The sequence below is a fragment of the Podarcis pityusensis genome (genome assembly GCF_964106645.2).
Source record: "Podarcis pityusensis genome assembly, chromosome: 7".
NCBI lineage: Eukaryota > Metazoa > Chordata > Lepidosauria > Squamata > Lacertidae > Podarcis > Podarcis pityusensis.
In genome coordinates, this window is record NC_138031.1 from 13148189 (window position 1) to 13174201 (window position 26013).

General features: G+C 47.2%; 1 protein-coding gene across 6 annotated transcripts; it reads left to right on the top strand.

Moving 5' to 3' along the window:
• The first annotated feature begins 230 nt into the window (after positions 1-230).
• On the top strand, positions 231-7723 carry LRATD2 (LRAT domain containing 2). 6 transcript variants are annotated; one of them, XM_081012826.1, is made up of 2 exons: positions 231-252; positions 6219-7723. In XM_081012826.1, exon 2 carries the CDS (start codon positions 6224-6226, stop codon positions 7106-7108), a length of 885 nt encoding a protein of 294 aa, XP_080868952.1. In that variant the 5' UTR covers positions 231-252; positions 6219-6223; the 3' UTR covers positions 7109-7723. The 6 variants fall into 6 exon arrangements, with proteins under 6 accessions (XP_080868952.1, XP_080868948.1, XP_080868951.1 ...); XM_081012822.1 differs by lacking the exon at positions 231-252 and adding an exon at positions 260-628; XM_081012825.1 differs by lacking the exon at positions 231-252 and adding an exon at positions 260-628 and having other exon boundaries at positions 6222-7723.
• The last annotated feature ends 18290 nt before the right edge of the window (positions 7724-26013 follow it).

Here is a 26013-nt window from a genome sequence, read left to right on the forward strand (position 1 = left end):
TACTTTCCGATTCTGACTGCATACGGCTCGGGGTTTTTTTTTTCTTTGAGCAGCACCTCCCCGCGAAAAAAACAAAAACAACGCAGAGATACGCACACCAACGGCTGCTTTAACTCCTCCTCCTCTCCCCCCCCCCCCCGCCGATCTTTGCCCGCCCCCAAACCAAAGCTCCCTCCACTGGCTGTGATCGGCGCTGCGCGCACCGAGCAGGGCGCACGGAGTAGGAAGCGCCAGCAAAGACGCGCGACTTTGGTGCGTTTGGGAAACAAAAAGCGGGCGGGCGAGAAAGCGCGCACCCGCCTCCCTCCCGGGAGAGCCGTGCCTTTAAATGCTGGGGACTGAGCGCTCGCCGGGGACTCCAGCGCCCGCCTCGCTCTCTCCAGCTACCCGCTCCGGCTCCCGCTTGTTGCTCAGGCCGGCTGGCGAGGCGGGCGCGCGGCGCGCAGCCGGAGCGCACAGCGCGGCGACCATGAGCCACCTGCGGCCGGGCTGAGCTGGAGGGGGGAAGCCACAACTCTCTGTTGGCTGTTGCTCCCCCCCAAGGGGGGACGAATAAAATCCCTCCAGCCTCCAGGAACCAGGCGGACTAAACGGCTCCCCAGGAGCCTCGCAGCAGCGCCGTCGCTTGGTAAGTTTCCAGCGCCGTCGCCACCAGCAGCAGCCGCTCTCCGGACGGAGGAGGAGGAATAGGAGGAGCGGGGGAAGGTATGGGGAGTGGATCAGGTGACGGGAGCCAGGCACACCTGGGCTGATCTCCGGCTTGTTTGTGCAGAGAAGGCGGCGGGAGAGGTGAGTGGCTCTCTCGGGCTGCTGCTGGCTGCTCGCGTCCCTCTCGGTCTGTAGCTGGGCAACCTGGTGGCCGCCGGCGGCACCCCGCCCCTCCTTTCCCTCCCCTCCCCCACCCCATCCCACCCCCCCAAAAAACTTTGATCGCTGGAGGAAGAATGTGATGGAGGAGCGCGAGGGGGAGCGCAGCTCGCGGAGAAAAAGATCCCGCTGGGAAAACTCACCCGCGATTCGATAAATAAACTAAGGTGGCCGGCAACTGGGCTGGGCTTTCAGCGTGTTCTCCAGCAAACACGCCCTTTAAGACCAACAGCCTCGTAGGCAAAGGCAAAGTTAGCCCAGACGTGGAGTGGCATTTTAAGGCTTTGGTTATCCTTCGGGTGCTTTCCAAATCAATTCGGGAAGAGGCGCTTCAGTAACGCTGTAAGAGTCCCGTTTGCATTTTTTTATATATATATAAAAACGCTGATAGGAGAATGTGTGTCTTGCCCCTTAAGAGCCCTAAATGTTTGGAATGAAGTCTTACTGAATGAAATTGGACTTCATTCTCTCAATAAGAGTGTACGCTGGTGGCCCTTGACAAGGGGCTGTTCCAACCTCAGCCTCTCCTCGGCACTATGGAGAGAAGAATGGCCTACCTTAATGGGTTGTCGGATGAACTGATTAGATGATGATGGTCTATGCCAGTGGTTCCTAATTAGCTAAGTCCTGTGGACCCCGTTTTTTAAAAGCCAAGCCATGGACCCCCTACTTTTGAATTTTTTAATGTATTTCTTGGGTAGTTTTGTTATGTGAATAGTCCCTCCTGTGTGGGTTATGCGAACTCCCAGTTGGGAACCACTGGTGTATGGGAAGTGCTTTGGAGACTCTGGAAGAAATGCAGAATTTTAATATTGGCATTTAATTGCCATTTCTACTGCTGCTTATTTTTTCATGCCCTTATCTGCTCTTCAGAGACATAGGAAGCTGCCTGGGATGGTTTGGTCATCTAGGTCAGTATCATTTACAGCAACTGGCAGGGGACATTGCTACCCATCCTGTAGATACCAGGGACTGATCATGAGACCTGAGGTGCTTGTCCACTGAGCAGTTGCCCTTCCTCTGTCTAGCCACTGTCAGAAGTGGGATGATGAAGCAGGCAGATGGGCCTCTGCCTGATCCAGTAGCATCCTTCTGATGCTCTTACTAGAAAGGGCATAAGTGATGGAAGGGGCCACCCCTGTGAATTTTGAGAATCCCTCAGGATCAAACTCCCAGCAAGAGCAGCATTTTCATCTTGGGTCCCTTCAGCTCTGCTCGACCTTCTCACAGGAGTCGGCCGATGGAATGATGCAGACATCAAACTCTGTGCAGCAAGAGTCAAAGTGAGATTTTGCTCGCAAGTTAGGTGTGCCTGGGGCTGGAGCCTGAAACTTACCCTGCCTTGCCTCTGACTTGTGTGGAGAGCTGATCATCGTCTCTAACCTCTAGCCTTGCTATGTTCTATGGTCCCCCTGGGTTCCTGAGGCCTTGCCAGAGCATGGTATTGATCAGACTAAGAAATAAGCCAGGCACATTTTGTACCTGGCTTCTATTGGCCACTTGTGACCAGGTGAAGATGCCTGGGTGCCTGACATCACCATCTGGAGGTGCATGTCTGGGGATCCTTGGGTCTTGATTGTTTTCACACACAAGCAACACATCCTGTAGAATTCAATCAGTTCTATTTTATCACTGCACTCGGAATGAATTTCAAGAACCAAAATGCTTTTTCTGTGCAGCCTGAGCAGGAGCAGTGAACAACATTCCAGTTAACTGTTGTCTTCACTTATCCCACCCAACTGCCCTGCCCACACTTGTGAAGGATATTCCTATGTTATGAATGGTCCATGTCACCATTAAGAAAAAGAGGCCAGAATAGGCTAATATATATGTGGACTGTCCCTGGATCAAGTGACTTTTCTTCTTGAAGTTCAAGGTTGTCATCTGAACTAGCCAGGTATTTAATTGAGAATCAATCACAGCCAGTCCTTCATTTGAAAAATTAGAGCAGTCTTTTCCCAAAATGCAAACTAGGCATTCCATTTTGGTGACTGCAACCCTGGTTTAAGGAGACATTTGGCACTTAGCTATCCGACTTTCTAACACTGGCTATTGATGCTTGCCACAGGGCCAAAAAAAACCCCAACAACAACTGACTGCAAGCCTAGCTTTGTAATGCAGTAGAACCTTTTTGCTGTGTGGAACTGCTCCAGAGCTCCTCTTCCAGAGCTTGCGTCTGGTGGTGCAAAGTAGGAACAAAGGGTTGTTTTGTTTTGGCGACTTGGTTGTTGTGGGTTTTGCTTTGACTCCCAGGTTCTTTAAATAAAATGCTCAGGTTTATGGCTAGCAGCCCTTGTCCTTTCTGGTTCCTCTCCTTGCTCTGATAGCTTCTTCTCTCCTCTTTAGATGTAGGTGGTTCATTAAGATTAAGGAGCCTGTCGCTTTGCTCCTGTTACTCTATAGCAGGGTTTCCCAAACTTGGATGTCCAGCTGGTTTTAGACTACAACTCCCATCACCCCTAGCTAAGCAGGACCAGTGGTCAGCGATGATGGGATTTGTAGTCCAAAAACCACTGGAGAGACCTAAGTTTGTGAAACCCTGTTCTATAGGGATGGGTACACTGTGGCCCTCTGGACATTCCTGGACTGCAACTCCCATCACCCTTGATCACTGGGACTGATGGTAATTGGAGTCCAGAGGGCCACAGCTTTGCCAACTTTGTGATCAAGCAGTGTTTCCCAAACCCAGCTCTTCAGGTGTTTTGGGACTACAATTCACATCATCCCTTGCTAGTTAGAAATGGTGGGAGTTGTTCAAAAATTGTTAGGGACCCAGGTTTTTGCAACACTGCTATAAAGTAACATGGCATGCTGATATTATCTCATTTAGCAACAATGAAATTGAGACAAGTATCCTCTCAAAGTTCATCCTTCCCAAAGAGTAGCAAATGATTTGGTGGGTGGGGGTAGGTGGAAGGGAGGATAATCATGGCAGTGGTTGCCTTGTCTTTTCTTTTACCACATTTGATACAAAAAAATGACATTAATCAACTCCAACGAAACCTGCAGAGTGTTGCATGTGTGCATCAGTCACATATAAGGAGGAAAATCTGAGCGGGGACACTGTCAAATAACTGAATCATAGGGTGCAATGCCAAGACTTCAGCTGCCCATAGCTTCTCTATAAGCAAGCAGCTGGCGGTCTGACATCAGCATCACTTCTGTTTACATAGCTGATATATGAGAGCCATCCCTTGTCAAAGCAGCCGGGTTTAATTTGGCCTCCTTCTGCATTGTGTTAAGTGCTTGCTTTGTGTGCTCTTCAGCCAAGGCAGCAACCCTAGGCAGGTGGCAAAGTGGTACCCTTTCAGGCTCTCACCTGTTCTGTGATGTCTAGTCCTTCCTGTTCCTGTTGTAGATTCATCCCATGTCTCTCAGTGTGGTGTAGTGGTTAAGAGCGGTAGACTCGTAGTCTGGTGAACCGGGTTCACATCTCGCTCCTCCACATGCAGCTGCTGGGTGACCTTGGGCCAGTCACACTTCTATGAAGTCTCTCAGCCCCACTCACCTCACAGAGTGTTTGTTGTGGGGGAGGAAGGGAAAGGAGAATGTCAGCCGCTTTGAGGCTCCTTTGGGTAGTGATAAAGCGGGATATCAAATCCAAACTCCTCTTCTCTCTGTTGCATTTCAACTCCCTCCTCTTCTAACAGGTGGGGAAACTTCTTGTTACCTGAGCTCCCTTTCCCAGCATCCTTTGCACCATGTGATACTTACTTAAGACTGTTTCCTGCTACAGTTGGAACTGGCTCAAACTGCTGATTGGAGACACACACACACACACACACACACACACCCTATAGTTTCCAAACCGATATGCATCTCATCCTACACACCCCATGTTTTCTGTAGCAACCCCTCTTGGCTGCTCATTGTGTTCCTTTGCACCACGTCTTCTTAATGTGGTCTTAGGGAGCCTAGATGAGGCATTGAAATGCCGAGCATCAGCTGAGAGGTGTGTGTATGTGTGTGTGTGTGATAATTATGGGGATTGCAGCAAACAGATGGGGGGATGAGACCCTCTCCTCTCCTGCTGAGGTCTTTAGCAAAATCCCTTTTCTAGCCTTGGTGTTTCCTGGGAAGGGGAATCCACCCCCAACCTCTCCCCACCCCGCTCAACTGATGCTTGTTGCATTTTTATACAAACAGCCGTTTCAGCACAAAGACGTATTTAACATCCTGCCTAGTTCAAGCCTGAAATATCTTTCTTCAACAACGCTGTTCTGTGCATAACCAAAAATATTTCTTCCTCTGTCAGTTGTTTGCTCTTTTGTTTTTCCCTCCTCATTCTCTTTAGACTTGCCTGTGCAGTATGGGGAGCTTTTATCCTGTTCTGCAGGTACATTTCCAGATCAAGGGGTTAGGGGAGGTGCTCAGCCACCTACACACAAGTGTTAAAGCAAATGCTTTGCATGTCTAAGATCTCCGGTGCAACCGCTGGCATTTCTGCTTAAGAAATCTCAAGTAGCAGAGCTGCAAAAGATCCTTGGCTTTAGGCCCTACAGAGCTGCTGTTTGTCAGGGTGGAGGTGCCCTGGGTTTAAATGGTCCGGTCTGGTATAGGTTGGACCTGAGAGTGGTCACTAAGCAGTGTAGGGAGGGCCGAAGCAGATGGTGGATTTAGACACCCAAGGCTGCAGCTCCCAGGGGCTCGTTTTCATCAAGGAGGGGTGGAAGTTGGGGGTCAAGTTACACAAGAGAGTCTCTTACTTTTGGACATGTGTATGATTGCTAGATTTGCGGTGGTTAAGCTCAGGCAGTCCAGCTGATTTTGCTGGACTAAAACCTGCCCTGGCCAGCAGGCCCAATGGTCAGGGATGCTGCAAACTGTAGTCTAGCATCAACTGGAGGGCAACAGGTTCCCCCATGCCTGAACTAGAAACACTGGAGAGGTTGTAACATGGGGGGGGGGGAGCTCAGGCTTGGTGGCCAAATGTGGCCCTCCATGTCTTTCAACCTGGCCCTCAGGGCTCTCTCTAGAGCACCAGCCCAGCTTCATGCCCTCATGGGGTGGTTTTGCCTAGCTGGAATGTCTCCTTGAATAATACCTCTTTCTTGGCTGGATGGAGAAGCAAATGCAGAAACTCACCAACTGGATAAGGGTAAAATTCGCACCCATTGCCCTGCTCTCTTTTGCCTCTGGCCCTGTCCATCGCTAGCATGTGGCCCCTGAAATGTTGCCCAGAAAGAACCCTTGGGTTTGGAAAAAATCTCCCACTTTCCCCTCTAAGAGTTGCGGTATTGTGATAAATGGCCATGCAGTTCTGCAACCTGTGAAGCGAGGAATGAGTTTTTGGGGGTTCTCTTTTGGGGATTCCGCCTGCACTAATGCCTCTGTTGGTTTTTTCCTTTCAGCAGGCATGGGGAACCAAGTGGAGAAGCTGACGCACTTAAACTACAAGGAGGTGCCCACCACAGACCCGACGGGCATGGACAGGGATGAGGGGCCCCGGATTGGGGTCTCCTACATATTTTCTAACGACGACGACGACGTGGAGCCTCAGCATGACTCCGTGGTGCCCGACCTCGGTGGAGAGCAGCCCACATCTCAGCCGTACGACCCCCGGCTTCACGAAGTGGAATGTTCCATCTATTACCGCGACGAGTGCATATACCAGAAAAGCTTCTCTGGGGATGCGCCGACGTCTGACGGGGTGGAAGGAGGAGGAGGGGGGCACCTGGCCACCTACACCCCAGAAAACCTTTTGAACCGGTGCAAACCTGGGGACGTGGTGGAGTTTGTCTGCCAGGCCCAGTACCCTCACTGGGTGGTCTACGTTGGGGATTTCCAAGTCGTGCACCTGCACCGGTTGGAGGTAGTGAACAGCTTTCTGACCGACGCCAGCCAGGGCAGACGGGGACGTATTGCTAACCAGCTATACCACTACAAGCCGCTGAGCCCGGCCACGGTGGTACGGAATGCCCTGGACCAGGTGGGCTGCAAGGACCGGGACCTCAGCTGGAGGAACTCGGAGTGCTTTGCCGCCTGGTGCCGCTACGGCAAGCGCGAGTTCAAAATCGGCGGCGAGCTGCGGATAGGCAAGCAGCCCTACCGCTTGCAGATCCAGCTGGGGGAGAAGCGCAGCCACACGCTGGAATTCCAGAGTCTGGAGGACCTCATCATGGAGAAGAGGAGGAACGACCAGATCGGGAAGGTGGCCGTCCTCCAAGAACTGTCCAGCCACCTGCAGCCGGCAGAAGACGCCGACGGCAAGGATCCCGGGGCCCAGACAGCCAACGAGTAAGCGGGGCTTGCACCGCTGGGCCCAGCCTGGGTGATGGATTAAAACTGAAGGCGGAGAAACTGAGCTGTTATAAGCCCCTTTGGGCTGCTTCAGGGTGGCTTCACTCCAATCACATGTGAAGGGAAGTGTGTGTGGGGGGGGAGCTGATTAAGTGTCTGTGCTTTAGCACTTAACTCCTTCCGCGCTTGGTAGAACCAGCAACTTTACTTTTTTATTTTGTTTTGTTTTTTGGTCAAGGGTTAAAACTCAGGGAGATCTTCCTTCCTCTCTGTTCTGGCGTGGTTTTCTCTCCCCCAGCTGGCTCCAAGTCTGTGCTTTTAGCTCCTGCAGCTTTAAATTTGGGTGAAGTCCAGTGGCTCTGGGCTACATGATTAAAATGCGGAGCTGGAAAGTTCCCCTCTGCTGTCTGTTTCCCCCCTCCTTTACCTCCTCGTTTGCATTGGCATTTCTGGAATCTATTTCAGTCCTGGCCTCCCCAACCTCCCCTGCCCCCATCCCTCCAAGGATCTAATGGCTAAATCACTGTTAACTCTGTGGAATGGGGTTGTTAGCCTGTTTGCATGGGCTCCTTAATAAAGAGAAGCCAGCCTTTGGAAGGCTGTGGGATGAAGGCTCCGGGGTCGCCTCTGTGGGATCTTTGAAAGGAGAGCTTGTTATTAGACTCCTGCTCCCATCATCCCTGCCCTTTGGCCATGTTGGCTGGGGGACGATGGGTGTTGGAGTCCTGCAACATCTAGAGGGCTACTGGTTCCACATCCCTGGTGTAGGAGGACAGTTGCAACTTCTTTTCACTTTTAACCGAGGAGCCTAAAATATGTTGGCAGAAAGTTGGCTGCTGTATCCTGGTAGCAGGGCAGATTTCCTTCGGGTGCTACTGAAATGGTTGGCAAAGCTTTCCCTTGAATTCTATTGAGCCATATGACCCACTTTCAATATATCTCACGGGCCAGTTGGGGGGTTTTTTGGGGGGGGGATCATACTATTTTGGTGGCAGTGGGAGAAGGATTAAATCCACGTGGCACCATTGGGATGTGAATTGGCTTCATAGCCACATAATGTTTGGGCACATCTATGTTATTGCAAAATGTGAATTAATTCTACACAATTTAATTGCACACTAGGAACTGATAGCCTCCCCCCCCCTTTTTTTTTAAGGTCTCTGGGTCCAAAATTTCTGGGTTTGCATGACAGTTGGCTTGGAGGGCAGACATACCCTGATTTAATTGCTTTTGGAGATCAGGTTCTTAGTGATTTGGAAGAAACTGGTTGTCTCAATCAGTTTGTATTGTAATTTGGTTTGCTTACGAAATTGATTTCAGGATCCCAGGAAAACTGTTTCTGAAAGGTTGGGGCTTTTTCACCCTTCCCCTTTTCACCTCAGTAAGCTCTGCAGACCATACAAAGCCCTCTCCCTTTCTGGGTAGTGGGTTTGGCAGTAGACTAGGCTTATCTCTTGCCTGAAGTTATGGTGGGTTTTCAAGCTGTGGGGAGCTTCTGGCTTCACCTGCTACACGTTGATTCCTCTGGAAGCCTTTTTAAGTTCATCCCCATGTGCCGCTGCGCCACAACGATATTGTTGGGGGAAGAAAGAGGGAGCAATTGTTCTCCTTTTGGTGATAGATCTGATTTTTAAAAGCCATTTTGACTCGTCAAGGGATCGTAGTTGCAGAAGGAGAGAGATGCAAAGCCTTCCTTTGTAGTGGCTTGCTAGCGCAGGGTAACAATTGAATTGGCCCTGTTTTTTGAAAGCTCTTTTCACTTCAATGGGGTTTATGTAAGAGCCATGCTTGATGGGTTGTTTTCTGCCTGAGAATTGCATCCCACTTCCTAGCATTCAGAGAACACAACAGAGTCCTTCACACAAATGGGGCGAGGAAGAGAGAGCTTATTTCTTGAATGAGCCACCGGATTGACTTGAGGTAGCAAGAATTAGTACTGTACTTGAAAGCAAAGTGTTTTCAATGGAATTAAGCAGAATATATAGTATATTCCCCCTCCCCCTCTCTTACAGCTTGCAGTTCTCCACTACTTGATGCAAAAAAGGATTCCCTTGCCCTGCTGTCCATTGCAAGATTGGATCACATGTAATTGGAGAGAGTGGGCTGTACTACTCATGAAACATACTTTGGGGTATTCCCATGGGAGTTAGCAGGTCTGTTCCAGGACAAGCAACTTGTGGATTGAGAGTAGTTTGGAAGGCAAAGGAATTTCAAGTTTGATTCCGTTGTCCTGACTCTGAAGTTAAGGAAACTGTAGCACATAGGAAACGGTTTCTTAGCTTCCCCTAACACTTTCTGTCTGTTCTTGGGATACACTGTTCTGTTGCAGCGGCAACTAGGTAAACCCACAAGCCAGAACGTTTGTCTTACACCAATGTAATATGGGATCCTGAAAGCCATTTTCAACAGTAATCCCGAAGTGGCTTGCTCTGAAGTATTCAAACCTGAAGTTAGTGGTGCACCTCAAAGAGGACAGCAGGTTGTACATTCAACAGAAAAAAGTGGTAGAGGCTTTCCAAAATTTCTGGGTTTGCATGACAGTTGGCTTGGAGGGCAGACATACCCTGATTTAATTGCTTTTGGAGATCAGGTACCACTTTAGGTTGCAGGTGTAGGGAGTGGGTCACATGACTGGATACCTCTCTTCCCAGAACAAACACAAACCTTCCCTTAGTGTACAAGACGCATGCCACAAATGTTCATATTATAATTTTCTCTGCGTCGTAAACAGAGTCTTATCCAATGCGGCACTCAAGATACGTGATTGCCAGCCCCCCCCCCCCATACTTTGAAATAGTACAGTCCACGAAAGTCGCTGCTTCATTCTGCTGAATGTAGAACTCCCCAGAAACTTGCAGCGCTTGTCTGATTCTTGCACTCCAAGCAAACCCACACTTGATTTGGCTTAGCTGGGTTGTGGGCTGCTGCAACACTGTTTGTTTTTGGGTGGAGGGATAGCAATGCTATTATTTCACCAACCAGTTTCTGGGCTTTTTGTTTTGAGATGATGGAAAGTTCAAGAGAATTTTTCAAGGAAGCTGCCGGTGTCGGAAAACATGGGCCAGCTTCTGAGTCGTGTGCCCCAGACCATGCGACCCCCTAAACAGCTGTGCACAATGCACGAGATCTGAAGGTGGCATTGAGGAGCAGGATGTGGCTCCTGGCATGCTTCTGAGGCTGTTGTCTGTGCACCTGCCTACGCCGGAAAAATCCTGCTTCCGGTGATGTCGTCCCGTTGGTGTGTGTGAGCTGTGGGCTTGGTCTCTGTCCTTGCGAGATGGAAATGGCACCTGAGCATCGTGGGGGGGGGGCACTTCCTATATACACAAGCCAGTTATGAGCACCAAGTGAGTGCTTCCTGTCATTGTGCCTCCCCAGAAATCAGTGGCTTCTTTCCTCCTTCTCCGCCTGTGGAATAAAAGGTTTTAAAGATGCCCTAAAATAGGGTGATGTCTCGGAACTGGGCTTGATGCTGGAGTAGCCAATGCTTATCCTGGAACCTGCATCTTGTTTGGCAAGGGGATGTGTGTGAGACTGGTGTGGTTTCAATGGGTGAAGCAGTGGGTGGGAAGCAATGTCTTGTTTCGCCGTTTTCCTGCCCCTTGATCCATAGACGTGTGTTGTGCAGTGTCACCTGAAGGAAAACAATGGGGAGGGATTGTAGAAGAAAAGCAGCAGGCAGGGGAAGGGTTAAGCCAGGGATCGGCAATGTGGGGCCTATGGGCAGGATGCGGCCCATGAAGACCATTTTACCAGCCCACGAAGACCGTTTTACTAGCCCATGAAGATCGTTTTACCGGCCCACGAGCCACCCCCAAACCAAACCGCCCACTCAGTGAGTCCCCCACGCACTGCGCTAAACCGGCGCAGCACGGGGACTCACCGAGTGGCACCGGAAATCGCATCTACGCACACGCAGATACCAGAAATCACATCTACGCATGTCCAGATGCCGAAAATCACTTCTGCACACTTGCAATTGACAGCGTCTGGGCATGCGCAGAAGCAATTTCCGGCACCGTGTCACACCGTGCATGCGTGATTTACGGCATCGCGCTGTGCCAGTCCGGCCCACAGACGATCTCCATGGGAGTGATCCAGCCCATGGCCAGTAAACCTTGCTGACCCCTGGGTTAAGCACTCACATGTTCCTCCTCCCCCTTCCCCTCCATAGCTTTTCTGGTGGTCACAGATCTGAATTTTCCCCTGAAAACTTCGCTCTCCCTTCGTTATGAGGCCTCTGTCCCAAGTCTACAGAAGGGAGGGTTGTGGCAGATGACACTTCTTCCAGCACTTTGGTGCCATAACAGGTAAGGAAGCAGTACCTGCTGCAATTCTCCTTTCATTAAACCACTATTAAAGGCACAACGGAGCCTTGGCTTCCCGTTAAATCCTTCAACTGTATCCGGGCTCCAGAGTCGATTCTATAAAGTTATTAATGATTCCGGTCCTCAGTTTTTTGTAGGACGAGATTTAGTCCACTATGTAACGAGTGGTTGTAAAATTATATTTTCTTACGCAAGTATTTTTTTTGAAAGAAAGCCTATAACGAGAATATTTACATTTCTTGAAAGTTGTTGTATTATTTTCACATGCAAAAAAAAAAAAAGAATATCCTCCAAATCAGTTATTATTTTTGTCATTGGTGATCTAAAAGTATTTTCTAGGTCATAAATCTACTGTAAAAGAAACTATAGATGTCAAACATTGTGAATCTATGTATCTACAAGGTACTAAACTGTAACTTTACTGTGAAAATTATTTTCCCCTGTGTGTCCGAAACACTGGAGATGGTTTTGGGGGAGGACCTTTTTCTCATCAGCTTTTATTCCCCCCCCCAAAAAAAAACCATGATGTGCTTTATTTGTAAAAGCAAATACTTATTCATTGTTGGACAGCTACTCAGGTTTAAACAAAACTCATTTGTTAACTGACGTGTTGGAATGATCATGCTTTTATCTTGACAAATGCTTAATGCTCATGGAGTTGGTCGGATGGAAAGATCAGGAGAGGCTGCAAAAACGCCCCCACAACACCCTGTAGAGCAGAAAATTATAGGAAGAAGCTGTAGTAACCACCTCCCCTTAACATTCTGTGCAGGAGGTCACTACAAGTCACTCTCCTATTTAGCACCTTGTGAGTAATATACATAAGGGGGAGCGGGGAAAACCTTGCTTACAAATGGGAGTAGGTCCACATGACTTGAGACCTGCCAAGCTGAACACAAATCATTAGGTCCTCAATAAACTTTCTATTTTGCAGCAAAATTAGGCATGTCAAGCCCCATGGCAGGCCACAATACATGTCTAGGGTAGGGGCAAGAATTTGGCGACTGACAGATCATACAGGCCTGAACTAACCCCATGTCACACCTTAGCTCCTTGTTTTCTAAACCCTCGACCAGAATGACATGACCAGGAGTGATGGCAGATGTTTGCAAGCTAGCAGGGCCATCTGCGGGTTTATGAATGCTGCACCAGCCCTCGGAGCTCCATGCTGGGGGCTGTGCTGCAGATGGGGTTATAATCTGCTCCCTTAATTGAAAACATGCTTATCTTCCCCCTCTCTCCTTGTAGGATCTGTTTCCACTTCAACAAGAAGGCTGCTGGTGTCCCAAGAGCTCAAAGCACAAGGCAAACCTCCCTTGGGTGAGGCACCAGCAGGTGCTGGGACAGTGATGGCCAAACTTGGCCCTCCAGCTGTTTTGGGACTACAGTTCCCATCATCCCTGACCACAGCTAGGGATGATGGGAGTTGTAGTCCAACAACAGCTGGAGGGCCAAGTTTGGCCATCACTGTGCTGGGAGAATGGGAGGTCCTCCCAGCCATGGTGTAGACACAGATTGGGTCAAATGTCCATTGCTTCCCTGCCTGTCCACACGTTGAGTTGGTGATGCTGAAGAATAGCCTGCTAGGCCTGCGCTTTGGTGTGTGTTCTTTGGCCTTGAGCTTTCCACTCCTTGGTTTGACCGGTCTGTCCCCAAACTGGGAACAAGAAGAGCTGTGTGGGCATATCTGCACTTACACTTGTGTAATTGCTGTGGCTTCCCACCAAGAACCATGGAGGTTCCATCACCAATGATGGTTCTTCAGTTTCTGTGAAGGGTGGGGGTGGGATGACTATTATATGTGTCCAAGATACAGCTATGCCTTCTGTTTCACTACATGGCATTCAGTGCTAGTCCTGCTCAGAGCAGATCCATTAAAGCTAGTAGACATGGCTAATTTCATTAATTTCAGTGTGTCCACGCTTAGTAGGACTTAATTTTAGCACTAACAGAGTGATGGAATCATCTCCCCTCTCTTCCCCCCATGTTCTGCTTTTGGGTTTCACCTGACCCTCTTGGGTAGATTTGAGGAGGAAACCCCATTGTGTTCCTGGAGTCTCCCAGTAGCAGAACACATTAGAGGGGACACATTCACACCAAACATTTAAAGAGCTATGATACCACTTTAAACTGTCATGTCTCTTCCCCCCTCCCAAAAATTCTGGGAGCTGTAGTTTGTTAAGGGTGCTGAGAGCTGTTAAAGGTAAAGGGACCCCTGTCCATTAGGTCCAGACGTGACCAACTCTTGGGTTGCGGCGCTCATCTCGCTTTATTGGCTTCCGGGTCATGTGGCCAGCATGACTAAGCTGCTTCTGGCGAACCAGAGCAGCACACGGAAACGCCGTTTACCTTCTCACCGGAGCGGTACCTATTTATCTACTTGCACTTTTACGTGCTTTCAAACTGCTAGGTTGGCAGGAGCAGGGACCGAGCAACGGGAGCTCATCCCGTCGTGGGGATTTGAACCGCTGACCTTCTGATTGGCAAGTCCTAGGCTCTGTGGTTTAACCCACAGTGCCACCCGCGTCCCTTTGAGAGTTGTTAGGAGGCCTCTATTCATCTCCCAGAGCTACAATTCCTGGAGAGTCCCATGAAGAGTGAATTATTAAACCACTTTGGGAATTATGAAGGGAATAAGGGCCTCCTAGCAACTCTCAGCCCCCTTAAACTACAGCTCCCTGAATTCTCTGGAGAGGGGCAGCCACGACTGTTCAAAGTGGCTTTATAGCACTTCAAATGTATGGTCTGAATGTGACCTTAGCACTGTGTTGAATTGCTTAACTTTGAGTCCCCGCCCCCCAGCAATGCCTATGGGATTCCTCTGGAGTAAGTGGCTTGAATGTTTGAGCCTTAACTTCCTATTTGTCAAGGTGACACTTTAGCCCACTCTGCCTTCCCTGAATCATTTGGCCTTGGCTAGCGCTAATGGGATGACTCACGAGTGCTTTGAGGATATACATTTGCATGTAGCCTGGGCACAACTAGGCTTTGGTTTCCAATGCCTTATTAAAAAGGTCACTTCTTAAAAAAACTATAAAAGAAACCTTTAGCCTGTAGCTTAAAACACATTTGCCTGTCTGGACTTGCAGGAAGTGGTGATTCGTAGGACATTGGAAAGCAGAAAGGCCTTTAAAGAACCCTTGTTTTTGAAACAAGTCACACTTTCCATTTGATTCAAAGATTGTGCCCTTCTGACACATCTCTAGGAAAAGCCTGATTTTTTTCTGGGCAGATGGGATGATAGGAAAGTCAGCTCACCAGGCACCTAAGAGGATCATATCCATGGTGTCTCCTGTCTGCATATTTGCCTGATCAATATTATCCCTATTTTTCAAGAGAAACAAATAGGGCAAGATGTTTTAGTGCTCAGGCTACCTTGCATATGCAAAGAGGCCCATGCAGGTATAGGAAACTGAAGACAAGAAACTGCCTTAATATGCAGGCAAGTGGGCCATCTCACTCAGTACTGTTTATACCAGCGGTAACCAACCTGGTGCCCTCTGGATGTTGCTGGACTCCAACTCCCATCAGCCCCCACCAGTGGTCAGCAATGATGGCAGCTGGAGTCCAGCAAACATCTGAAGGTTTACGTTGACTGGCAGAAGCTCTCCAGGGATTTGGGCTGGGGACTTTTGTAGCCCTACCTGGTTGAAGCTGGAACCTTCTCTGTCCAAAGCAAGTGGCTGCGTTGCAACAGTAGGCTCCACCCTGATGTGGCTGCATTCATTGTACTGTCTGAGAAGGTCCCTGCAGACATGCAACTGTTTCCATGGAGAGCTTTGTTTCTTCCAGGAATGCATGTGTGTAATTAATACATATGAGTGTTTGAGGGGAGGAGCCTGCTGCTGCTGCTGCTGCTGCTGCTACATCCACCTCTCATGTGTGTTTTGTTTTGAGTGCATTGCCATGACTGAAAAGGGATGGTCTGTACGCCATTCCTGGCTGGCTGAGTAAAATCAACAGCACCGTGTTTTCAATGAAAGTAGCTTGTGTTGCAAGAAGCCCTTAAGGCAGAACTTGCAACTATAGGGGTAGCTTGTTTACACAGTACAGCACAAGTCACTGACATCCCTGGGGCTAGTCTGGAGCAAGGGCTGCTCCACGCTAGGTTTCCCCAGCCTGGTGCCCTCCGGGTAATTCTGAGCTACAATTCCCATCAGCCCCAGCCATGATAGCCCAGCATCAGGAATGGGAGTTGTAGTTCAGAACATCTGGAGGTTGTCCGGTTGCGGGGAGCTGTTTTAAACCAGCCAGAGATCACATGGCGGTCTGTGCTATGTCTGGGTGCAGATCGGGGGTGGCATGCCTTCTGCAGAGGAAATCACCGCTTGCAGAAAGCTAGCACAGCAGGGACAAGGCTCAACTCGAACTCTTCTCTGTCACATTTTTTAAAAAGAATTATTTAATATTGACATTTGAACACTAACCCTTGCTACATGCACCCTGAAGGGCTAAACTCCAAGAACAGTTTTACCCCATGACCATCTGTTGATTTAAGACTAGCTCCGTGTAAAATCAATATTCTGGCCAGACGTTCTAATACTTTGTTAGTTATATTAAATATGCTGGCAACCTGGCCATCAAAATCCTAATTATGGGACCCCAAACACTCACACGCACTTTGGTGTGTTTTTTTTCCCATTCAGGGCTTCTGTGCCTTTTTTTATCTGGTGTGACAGGAGGGGAATATGTAGGGGGAGTTCTTTTTTTCCTTGGAATAAAGGTTCAGTGATTTGGTCATGTTGCATAAGAAAAGATGGCATCACCTCACCCCTGGGACTGTCGCCTTGTGCCTTTGAACGACATATGACATGAAAAGCTTTGTATGACATAAAAAGCTGCCTACTGAGCCAGACCATTGGTCCATCTAGCTCAATAATAATAATAATAATAATAATAATAATAATAATAATTTTTTATTTATATCCTGCCCTCCCCAGCCAAAGCCAGGCTCAGAGCGGCTAACAACATTAAAATGATACAACATTCTAAAATCAGTTCATTGTAAAATCAGTTCAAATCAGATTAATGGCAACCATTGGGCTAGAGTTCCGTGAGGATTACCAAAGGAGGGGGTCAGATTGTGCCTTGGCCAAAGGCCTGGTGGAACAGCTCTGTCTTGCAGGCCCTGCGGAAAGATGTCAAGTCCTGCAGGGCCCTAGTCTCTTGTGACAGAGCGTTCCACCAGATCGGGGCCACGGCCGAAAAGCCCTGGCTCTGGTTGAGGGCAGCCTAACTTCTCTGTGGCCCGGGACCTCCAAGATGTTTTTGTTTGAAGACTGTAAGGTCCTCTGTGGGACATACCAGGAGAGACGGTCCCGTAGGTAGGAGAGTCCTAGGCCGTATAGGGCTTTAAAGGTTAAAACCAGCACCTTAAACCTGATCCTGTACTCCACCAGGAGCCAGTGCAGCTGGTATAGCACTGCGTGAATGTGATCCTGCAGCAAGGACCCCTAAGGAGTCTCACCGCGGCATTCTGCACCCGCTGGAGTTTCTGGGTCAGTCTCAAGGGCAGCCCCAGTATTGTCTCCACAGATTGGCAGCTTTTTTTCAGGGCTTCAGACATGTGACATTCCTACCTGGAGATGTCAGAACTTGAACCTGGCACCTTCTGCATGCAGAGCAAAAGCTCTGTCACTGAACTGCAGCCCAGTAGACACTTTTGAACAGCAGCCCTCCTTGTAATATTTGGAAGGGAGTTCAGATGAACCCCGTCTCGTGATAAAACCACATCAAGAGGATAGGGTGATGCAGGCTAACCTTACTGTTCACTTGCCATACACACCACACATTAAAAACACATTTCCCCCAAAGAATCCTGGGAACTGTAGTTTGTGAAGGGTGCTGGGAATTGTAGCTCTGTGGTGGGTGAACTACAATTCGCTTTGTATGTATTGTGTGTACACAGCCTTGCTGATTAGGTACAGTGGCTGGAATCTGGCTAATCAGGGACAAAGTCTGTAAGCAAAAGTAAAAATTTTTAACCTGCAGCCAGGTTACCTTTCCCCGTCTGACGTGAGGACTAAAATAAACATTTGAACATCTAGGAGGGATGTTAAAACAAAAACAAAAATCAGGTTACTAAAGGAAACAGTACATAAAATGCTGCTTCAAATTGGCACATCACAACCTTGTTTTTTTTAAAAAGCATTCTGTTTTCACCTGAATTCTCCAAATTACAAACACAGGCAATGGGTTTCATCGGAGGAGAGGTATGAATTTTGCAGTTCATCTGTGAAATGCTAGGAATGTTGGAAGCTGCTTTATACTGAGCCAGACCATTGGTCCATAGGACTTAGTATTGTCTACACTGACTGGCAGCATATCTGTGGGATTTCAGGCAGGGTTTTCTTGCCAGCCTTAACTGGAGATGCTATGAATCAGACCTGGAAACTTCTGTCTGGAAAGTGAATATGCTACCAACTCCCCCCCCCCCCCATATTAGCTCATTTACAGCTAGAGTTTCCCCAAGGGCAGTAGAGGGTTGTTTTGTCAGTTGCTTCAACACCTGTGCTCTTCAATGATTAGCCATTCACAGTTCTTGATAGCAAGAATATAGGAACAAACGTTTCGGAAAGCAAAATATGAAGATCTTGTAATAAAAGGCAGTACTGTACAGAATCGAGTACATTCACAGGTAGAGCAGATTAGACTATATACTATATATAGCCAGCTGTCCTTTCCTTCCCAGTTTCTCCCCCACTGTTCATTGGTTTGTTTCCCATCCACCAGTTTCCTCAATCAAAAGCTGGAGGGAGTAACTGGATATCAGTGAATGGTTTAGGATGATTTATTTTTTAATCCACAATATGTAGCCTTGTGAATGAAAATCGGGATGATCTCTGACTTCAACCTAGGTATTTCTAACCATCGCAAGATTTGCTTTATATTTTTTAATGTAACGAAGACATGTCATGATACTGTCCACAGCAATAGTTCTTGTTTTCTCCATGAGCTGTGTTAATTCTGTAAGTTTGTGTTTCCGAAACTTCTAATTGTGGGGTACAGCGTTTTGTTTTTAAAACTGAAGGCCCACTTCATTCTTGCAAAAGGTGTGTATTTTCTTAATTCATCCATGTGGACTCTCTTCCTTGGGGAGAGTTTATATTGTCCCTGGCATCTCCCTTTCAAGGCCTCAAGACTGGGATTAGTTCTTTCCAGATAATGGGGATACTCCTGACCTTTCCCCCCAAGGCACCCCACTTTCACTCCTCTCATAGCACAAAGTGTGCCCCAGGCGTACGGTTTGGGAATCACTACTGTCTTTCGTCTGTGAATGTTGAAAAGCTGTTTGCTCAGACGCCAGTTATTTCCATGGAAAAGTGAAGATTCCTGATTGTATGACTTCCTTCAAAATGAAGGGCATTGCCTAGTTATTAAGAGGAAATAAAATATTTATAATATCTTTTACATGCTTTCCTGCTGAGCTTTCTTTCCCCGCGTTCCTTACCCTTCCTTTTAAACCTAAAACTCTGAAATCGCTGTGATTTCTCTTTTCGATGTTGACGTGCAGAACAATTGGGGGATTAGAGGGACTATTGCATTTCCCCCAAAGGAACATAAGAAGCTGCCTGATGCAGAGATGGACTATCAATCCATCTTGCTTGGTACGGCCTATGAGGAATCTTCAGCCTGTGGACTGGATGCATCCTGCCAGACTTCTCCGCTTGACCTACAGGACAATCCTCAGGCCATATCCCCCCTCTGGCCTGCTTTAAAACCCCTTGGTATTTTTTATTTTTTGCTGGAATGTATCCTTCCCCTGAAATGACATTTCTGGCTTTTTCTGGACTGTGGGAAGAGTAGAAAACTCTGGCTCTTGCGTGGCTGGAATGTAGCGTTTAGTTCAAAGGTATCACACATAGCATTAGGACGTCCCCATTTCCATCAGAGAAATGTTGCAAGGTGTGAAATAAAGGTCAAGGTAAAGGGACCCCTGAGCATTAGGTCCAGTCGCAGACGACTCTGGGGTTGTGGTGCTCATCTCGCTTTATTGGCTGAGGGAGCCAGAGCAGCGCATGGAAACGCCGTTTACCTTCCCGCCAGAGCAGTATCTATTTATCTACTTGCACTTTGACGTGCTTTTGAACTGCTAGGTTGGCAGGAGCAGGGACCGAGCAACAGGAGCTCACCCTGTCGTGGGGATTCGAACCGCTGACCTTCTGATCGGCAAGCCCTAGGCTCTGTGGTTTAGACCACAGCGCCACCCCTAGGGTGTGAAATAGGACGTCCCTATTTCCATCAGACAAATGTTAGAAGGTATGCTTTTTCAGTTCCCATAGTGCTGCCCACAAAAGAAAATCCTACTGGATCAGGCTCAAAAGCCGATCGAGTCTAGTCCATCCTGTTCTCCTTGTGGCCAATCAGGTGCTGGTGGGAATCCTCCAAGCAAGACACAAGCACAAGAGCATCTCCCAATGCTGTCAGCCACCAGTAGCCATCTCCTCCATGTCTTTATTTTTCCTCTTAAAGCTATCTAGGTTGGTGGCTACAACTTCATGTACTACATGAAGACGTACTTTCTTTTCTGTCCCAAATCTTGCAGTGCCGTGGTACCTCAATCTACAAACGCCTCAGGTTACAAACGCTTCAGGTTACAAATTCCACTGACCTGAAAGAGTTACCTCGGGTTGAGAACTTTGCCCCAGGATGAGAACGGAAATCATGCTCCGGCGGCACGGCGGCAGCCAGAGGTCCCATTAGCGAAAGCACGCCTCTAGTTAAGAACAGTTTCAGGTTAAGAACGGACCTCCGGACCGAATTAAGTTCATAACTAGAGGTACCACTGTATTCAACTTCATTGGCTGCCCATGAGCTGTAAGTGTTACGAGAGAGGGAGAAAAAATTATCTCTATCCACTCTCTATGCTATGCGTTGTGTTTTAAACTTTTTTTCATGTGGCTTCTTGCTCGCATTTTTCTCTGAATTAAAAAATCCCAAACACTGCAACCTTTATTTATTGCAGAGTCGCTCCATCCCCTTGATCATTTTGGTGGATGTTTTCTGCACCTTCCCCAACTCTACAATATCCTTTTTGGAAGTGATGCCACCAAAACTATGCACGAAGTTCCAAATGTGGTTGCACCATAGATTTGTATCATGGCATTATGACATATTGCGTCTTATTTTCAATGGCTTTCCTAATGATCCCTAGGATGGAGTTTGCCTATTTTCCCCCAGCTGCTCCACCTAGAGTTGACATCTTCACTGAGCTATCTACCACAACCCCAAAGTCTCATTCCTGGTCAGTCACTACCAGTTCAGACCCCATGAACGTGTACGTGAAATTAAGATTTCGTTATTGTCGTTATTATTTGCCTTGAGATGCAGCGATTTATGCTTCTTTACCCTGAACTGCATTTGCCACTTTCAATCCACTCAGTTTGGAGAGGTCTTTCGGAGCTGAACAATTTAGTATTATCGGCAAACATGGCCACTTCAGGGAAAGCAGCCTCTGAGCTATAAAAAGTCCGCTGCCCTGGGTCTTAATTGATTGGGAGCAGGTTTCCAGGATTTCAGATGAGTGTCCTTTCCCAACTTGATCTGGAGATGCTGTGCATTGAGACTGGAACTTTCTGCAGATAAAGCCCTTTCCCCAAGTTGTGACCCTTCCAGTTGTGACTGTGGAACCTGGTGTTGTAAACCAAAATCTGCCCTTTTCCCCTTATGGAGTATCCAAGAGCCCATATAGAGTCCTTATGTAGGTTCCCTATTGGTAGGAGAAAATAACAGAAGCCAACCAGAGAATATTGAGAAGCAAAGCAGCTAGTAAGCCTGATCTTTATTAGAACTGTTGCAACAGGGTGCTCCCCCCACACGCAGGAAAGGAGGAGGACCCAGAACAAAGGTATGCCTGCCCTTATATAGAAATTTTAAATTCCCTGCCCTGGAGCTCCAGACCACCCCTCCATACATCATACATACATCACAGAAGGGGTGTAACCCAAGACCACCACCCCGATACATCATACGTACATCACAGAAAAGGTGGTCTACAGCAGAAATCTGAGTGCATTGTTTATCTCGTCTGACAGGTTACCTGTTAATGCTCACTTGATTGGATACCCTGGGGAGCCTGGCCAGTCTTTTGTAATGATAAATACTTAGTTCCTGAGCCAGGTCACTGGCTCACCCTATTCAAACACAGACAGACATACCCTTAAGACAGGATTTGTGAAGGAAATGACAATGGGGAGGCTTTTCCATTTTCCTTTGACCTTGCAGAGAAAACATTTGGTCAGTTTAGGAATCAAAAATGGTTTCAGGTCGGTCTTCCTGTGCTGATCTATGTACATGCTTGGTTGGTACGTTTATGAACATTTATTATATATCTAAGACTGCTGATCTATGTGTGTGCTTGGTTGGTACATTTATATATCTAAGACTTTAAAATTCTTATCACACTGCTAAGATGAAGGGTGAGCTAAAAAATGACTTTAAGCTGTCTGTTCACAGTCTGCCTGTCCTCTATTTAAACCTTTTGTGGGATTGTCCATATAAGTCTTCCTAGTACATTTCTGAGTGTTGGTTCAAAGTGTTGCTGCTGACCGTTAAAGCCGGCCTAAACGGCCTCAGCCTAGTATACCTGAAGGAGAGTCTCCACCCCATCATTCTGCCCAGACACTGAGGTCTACTTCTGAGGGCCTTCTGCTGTCAGAAGTGAGAAGTGAGGTTACAAGGAACCAGGCAGAGGGTCTTCACGGCAGTGGCACCCACCCTGGGGAAGATCCTTTCATCAGATGTCAAGGAGATAAAGAACTATACAACTTTTAGAAGACATCTGAAGGCAGCCCTGTATAGGGAATTTTTTTAATGTTGGATGTTTTATTATGCTTTTACATTTGTTTGAAGTGGCTGGGGCAACTCTGTCAGATGACCGGAGTACAAATAATAAATACACTATTAATATTATTGTAAGTCCTCAGGCAAAGGCAATAGCTCAATATTCAGGTGCAGAATAATGACTGGGGGCAGCATTGAAAGAAAAGAAACACTTGTTGGATGTGAAATAACTCTCCCCCCCCCCCACACAAACACTAGCGTGGAAAAAGACTCAAGGCATTTAAAACAAAGAAGCACAGATTTTATTCTCAAGATATACAGTACTTTGTGTTTGTTTGTGTAGTGAAGAGTTTTTCCCCCCAGCACTGCTAGCTCTTTCAGTGAAGCCACCGTTTCAAATGTGTCACATAACTGAGCTGCCTCCGGACCCGACCCTCAAGTCCAGTGGAGCAGGGGCTGAAAGGAAGGTCAGTCATTTTAATATGTTTTGCTCTTTGTGCTCCCTGATGGGACAGCCAAGGATGGGGAGAAACAGGTGAGCAGTGCTCTCACTATTTGTCAACCGTAGTTATTTATATACATTTTTTTTTTCAAAAACCGAAAAAGAATTAAAAACATCAAATTCAAATCCATATTCGTTTTGTAACATAAGCCTATTACATAGTTGACTAGATTAAAATATACCTAATTGCTATAGACTTCCCTTTGCTACATATAAATGCAACACATTTAGAAATATTATATTAGAAATTTTTATAAATTCCTCTATACCGCCCTCTCCCCTTCACCCATGTGTGATCTCAATATTTTTTACTTCTTCCATCTTGTTGTGTTGTTGTAGTTTAAGAATTATTCAATTGATTCTTTCCTTGCTTACCCCTGCATGTTTTACACATTATCTATTAATATTCCAGTTCCGGAACCATATTTTTTCATGTATTCCTTCACTCCATCCATTATTTATATATAATTTTATATCCCACCCACCTTCCCAAAGGATCCCAGGGTGTTAAACAACAAGCTATAAAGCAATAAAACATATCATAAAGCAATAAAACATAGAGAGCCAGTGTGGTGTAGTGGTTAAGAGTGGTAGTCTCGTAATCTGGGGAACCGGGTTCATGTCTCCGCTCCTCCACATGCAGCTGCTGGGTGACCTTGGGCCAGTCACACTTCTTTGAAGTCTCTCAGCCCCACTCACCTCACAGAGTGTTTGTTGTGGGGGAGGAAGGGAAAGGAGAATGTTAGCCGCTTTGAGACTCCTGAAGGGGAGTGAAAGGCGGGATATCAAATCCAAACTCTTCTTCTTCATCATCTAAAGCGATTCCAATCCAGATGCACACTGGGCTGAAAAGTTCTTGTTTCAAAGGCTTTCTAAAATGGGAAGGTCTTCAGCAGGTGGTGAAAAGACAATGGAGGCTGTTATGTACTGAGCTGAATCTTAGAACAATAGGATCCAGAATGCAGCAGTCTGATTGGTCCACAGGAGCCACCCAATCCAGCTCCACGTGGAAGTGAATCAGCAACCTGATTGGCCTGCAGGAGCAGCCAATCAGGCTCCTGGAATAAGTGAATCAGCAACCTGATTGGCCTGCAGGAGCAGCCAATCAGGCTTCTGGAGGAAGTGAATCTGCAACCTGATTGGCCTACAGGAGCAGCCTGGAATTAGCCAATCACGCGGGACCAATGTGTAAATAATGTATATATAGCTAAACGTTTTGGGGAAAGAGTCATTCATTGCTACTACGAGCTGAATAAGGAGCATGAAATTCACACTCGACTCCAAGTATATTTCAGAGGCCATGCCTGTCTCATATTCGAGGGGTGGGAATTCCAAAGTATAGGTGCCACAACACAAAGGGCCCGATTCTTAAATTCTTAAATGGGCCTCATAAGATGGTATGATAAGGAGGTCCTCACCTGCACAGTGCAATGATCAATTGGGTATATAAGGTGTGAGATGATTTTTCAGGCTTCCAGGTCCCAAACTTCATCGGACGCTATATACCAAAACGAGCATCTTGAACTTAGCCCAGTAGCTACTTGGCCGCTCCCCCTGTCTTGCCATTTCTCCCAACTTTTTCAGCTCCAGAAACTGAGGAACCAAGGAAGCAGAGCTGTACAGAGTCAGACCAAAGACGGATCTAGGGGAGCGCAACTGGTATGGTCGCACCAGATGTGGAGCTTCTGGGGGACTGCACCACAACTATGACATCCAACAGAAGGTGGGGAGGGGGTTTGTTGGATTTTGGTGTTGCACAGGCTGCCACTGAAATTTGAGGTGCCCAAAGGTCTGCCACCGGTCAGGCCATAGACTAAGATGGGTGGGGCCCCTAACATCTGGTGGCTACCAGGTTAGGTAAGGGCTGCTCTACACCACCTGGCAGTGATGCTCTAGGGTAGGGATGGCTAACTTGAGACCCTCCCATCATCCCTGCTGGCTGGGGCTGATGGGAATTGGAGTCCACCCACACCTGCAGATCCACAAGCTATAGACAACCGTACTCAAGAATGTTTGAGTCTTTCTTAGTCTTAGCTCTGCCGCTGAGCTACTTCCCTGTCTTCATCAAATAAAGATTGATGCAATGCATATAAACTGCCGTGATATATATATGCATAAAGTAATCTGGCATGAAGATTATTTCATTTAGCAATGCCTCCCCCCCAACCCCCCAAAAAATTCCTGATCTACAATAAAAAGTGTGGGTTGTCTTGACTTCCAACAAAACAGCCCATTCAAATGCAAGCATTGAAACTAAGAACAATACACTTTGCATCATATCATATTGTATCATATCATTATTATTATTTTACCCACCCTTCACCCTAAGGTCCCAGTACATGTTGCAGCATTAAAGCACAATATTAAAAACAATTTAGGGTTAGAATTATATAATGATGTGCATGGGGGGGGGGGGGAATGTGAAAGGAAAGACCATCTGTTTCCCGAAGAGATAAAGAGTTGCTAACTGCAAAATCTCATCACCTTCAATATTATCATTGGGTTTCTTGATTCCTGAGCAGGGTCGTTTCCCAGAAAGAAAAAACAGAGTGTAGTAGAATGCACGAGATGTTATTAATATTATTATCTATGCCTCATCAGCCATTTCCAAGCGTGAGTACCACGAAAACAAACTGAAAACTCTGCAAAAGCACAAGTTGCTCCTTCACAACTCTTGTCCCTTTCAATGGGGCTTGTGTCAGAGAATAATAATAATAATAATAATAATAATAATAATAATAATTTATTATTTGTACCCCGCCCATCTGGCTGGGTTTCCCCAGCCACTCTGGGAGGCTTCCAACAAAGATTAAAAATACATTAAAGTGGTTTTCCGGTCCATAAACAGGCAGATAAGTGTTCATAAGCAAGGTATGGGATGGTTGGTTGTGCCTTTCACATCCGCCTTGAATTCATGAGGTCCTCTAGGCTGGTCTTCCCCGTTCCACTCTGCACCCGATTCAAATGCCACCCCTTCTACCTTCCTCCATCCTCTGGGTGGAAAAAATGTCCTTCATGCACTTTCATCCACCTTCCCTCTGTATTTTTGTTGGTAGCCGCCCAGAGTGGCTGGGGCAACCCAGTTAGATGGGTGGGGCATAAGAAATCTATTATTATTATTATTATTATTATTATTATTATTATTATTATCAGTATTATTATTATTACATATAATATAAAAGAAATAAACAACTACAGTGGTACCTCTGGTTGCAAACATGAAAGGAATGCAACCTGCAGCGGCGAGTCTGCGCATGCACGGGTTGTGATTCGCCGCTTCTACACATGGGTGTG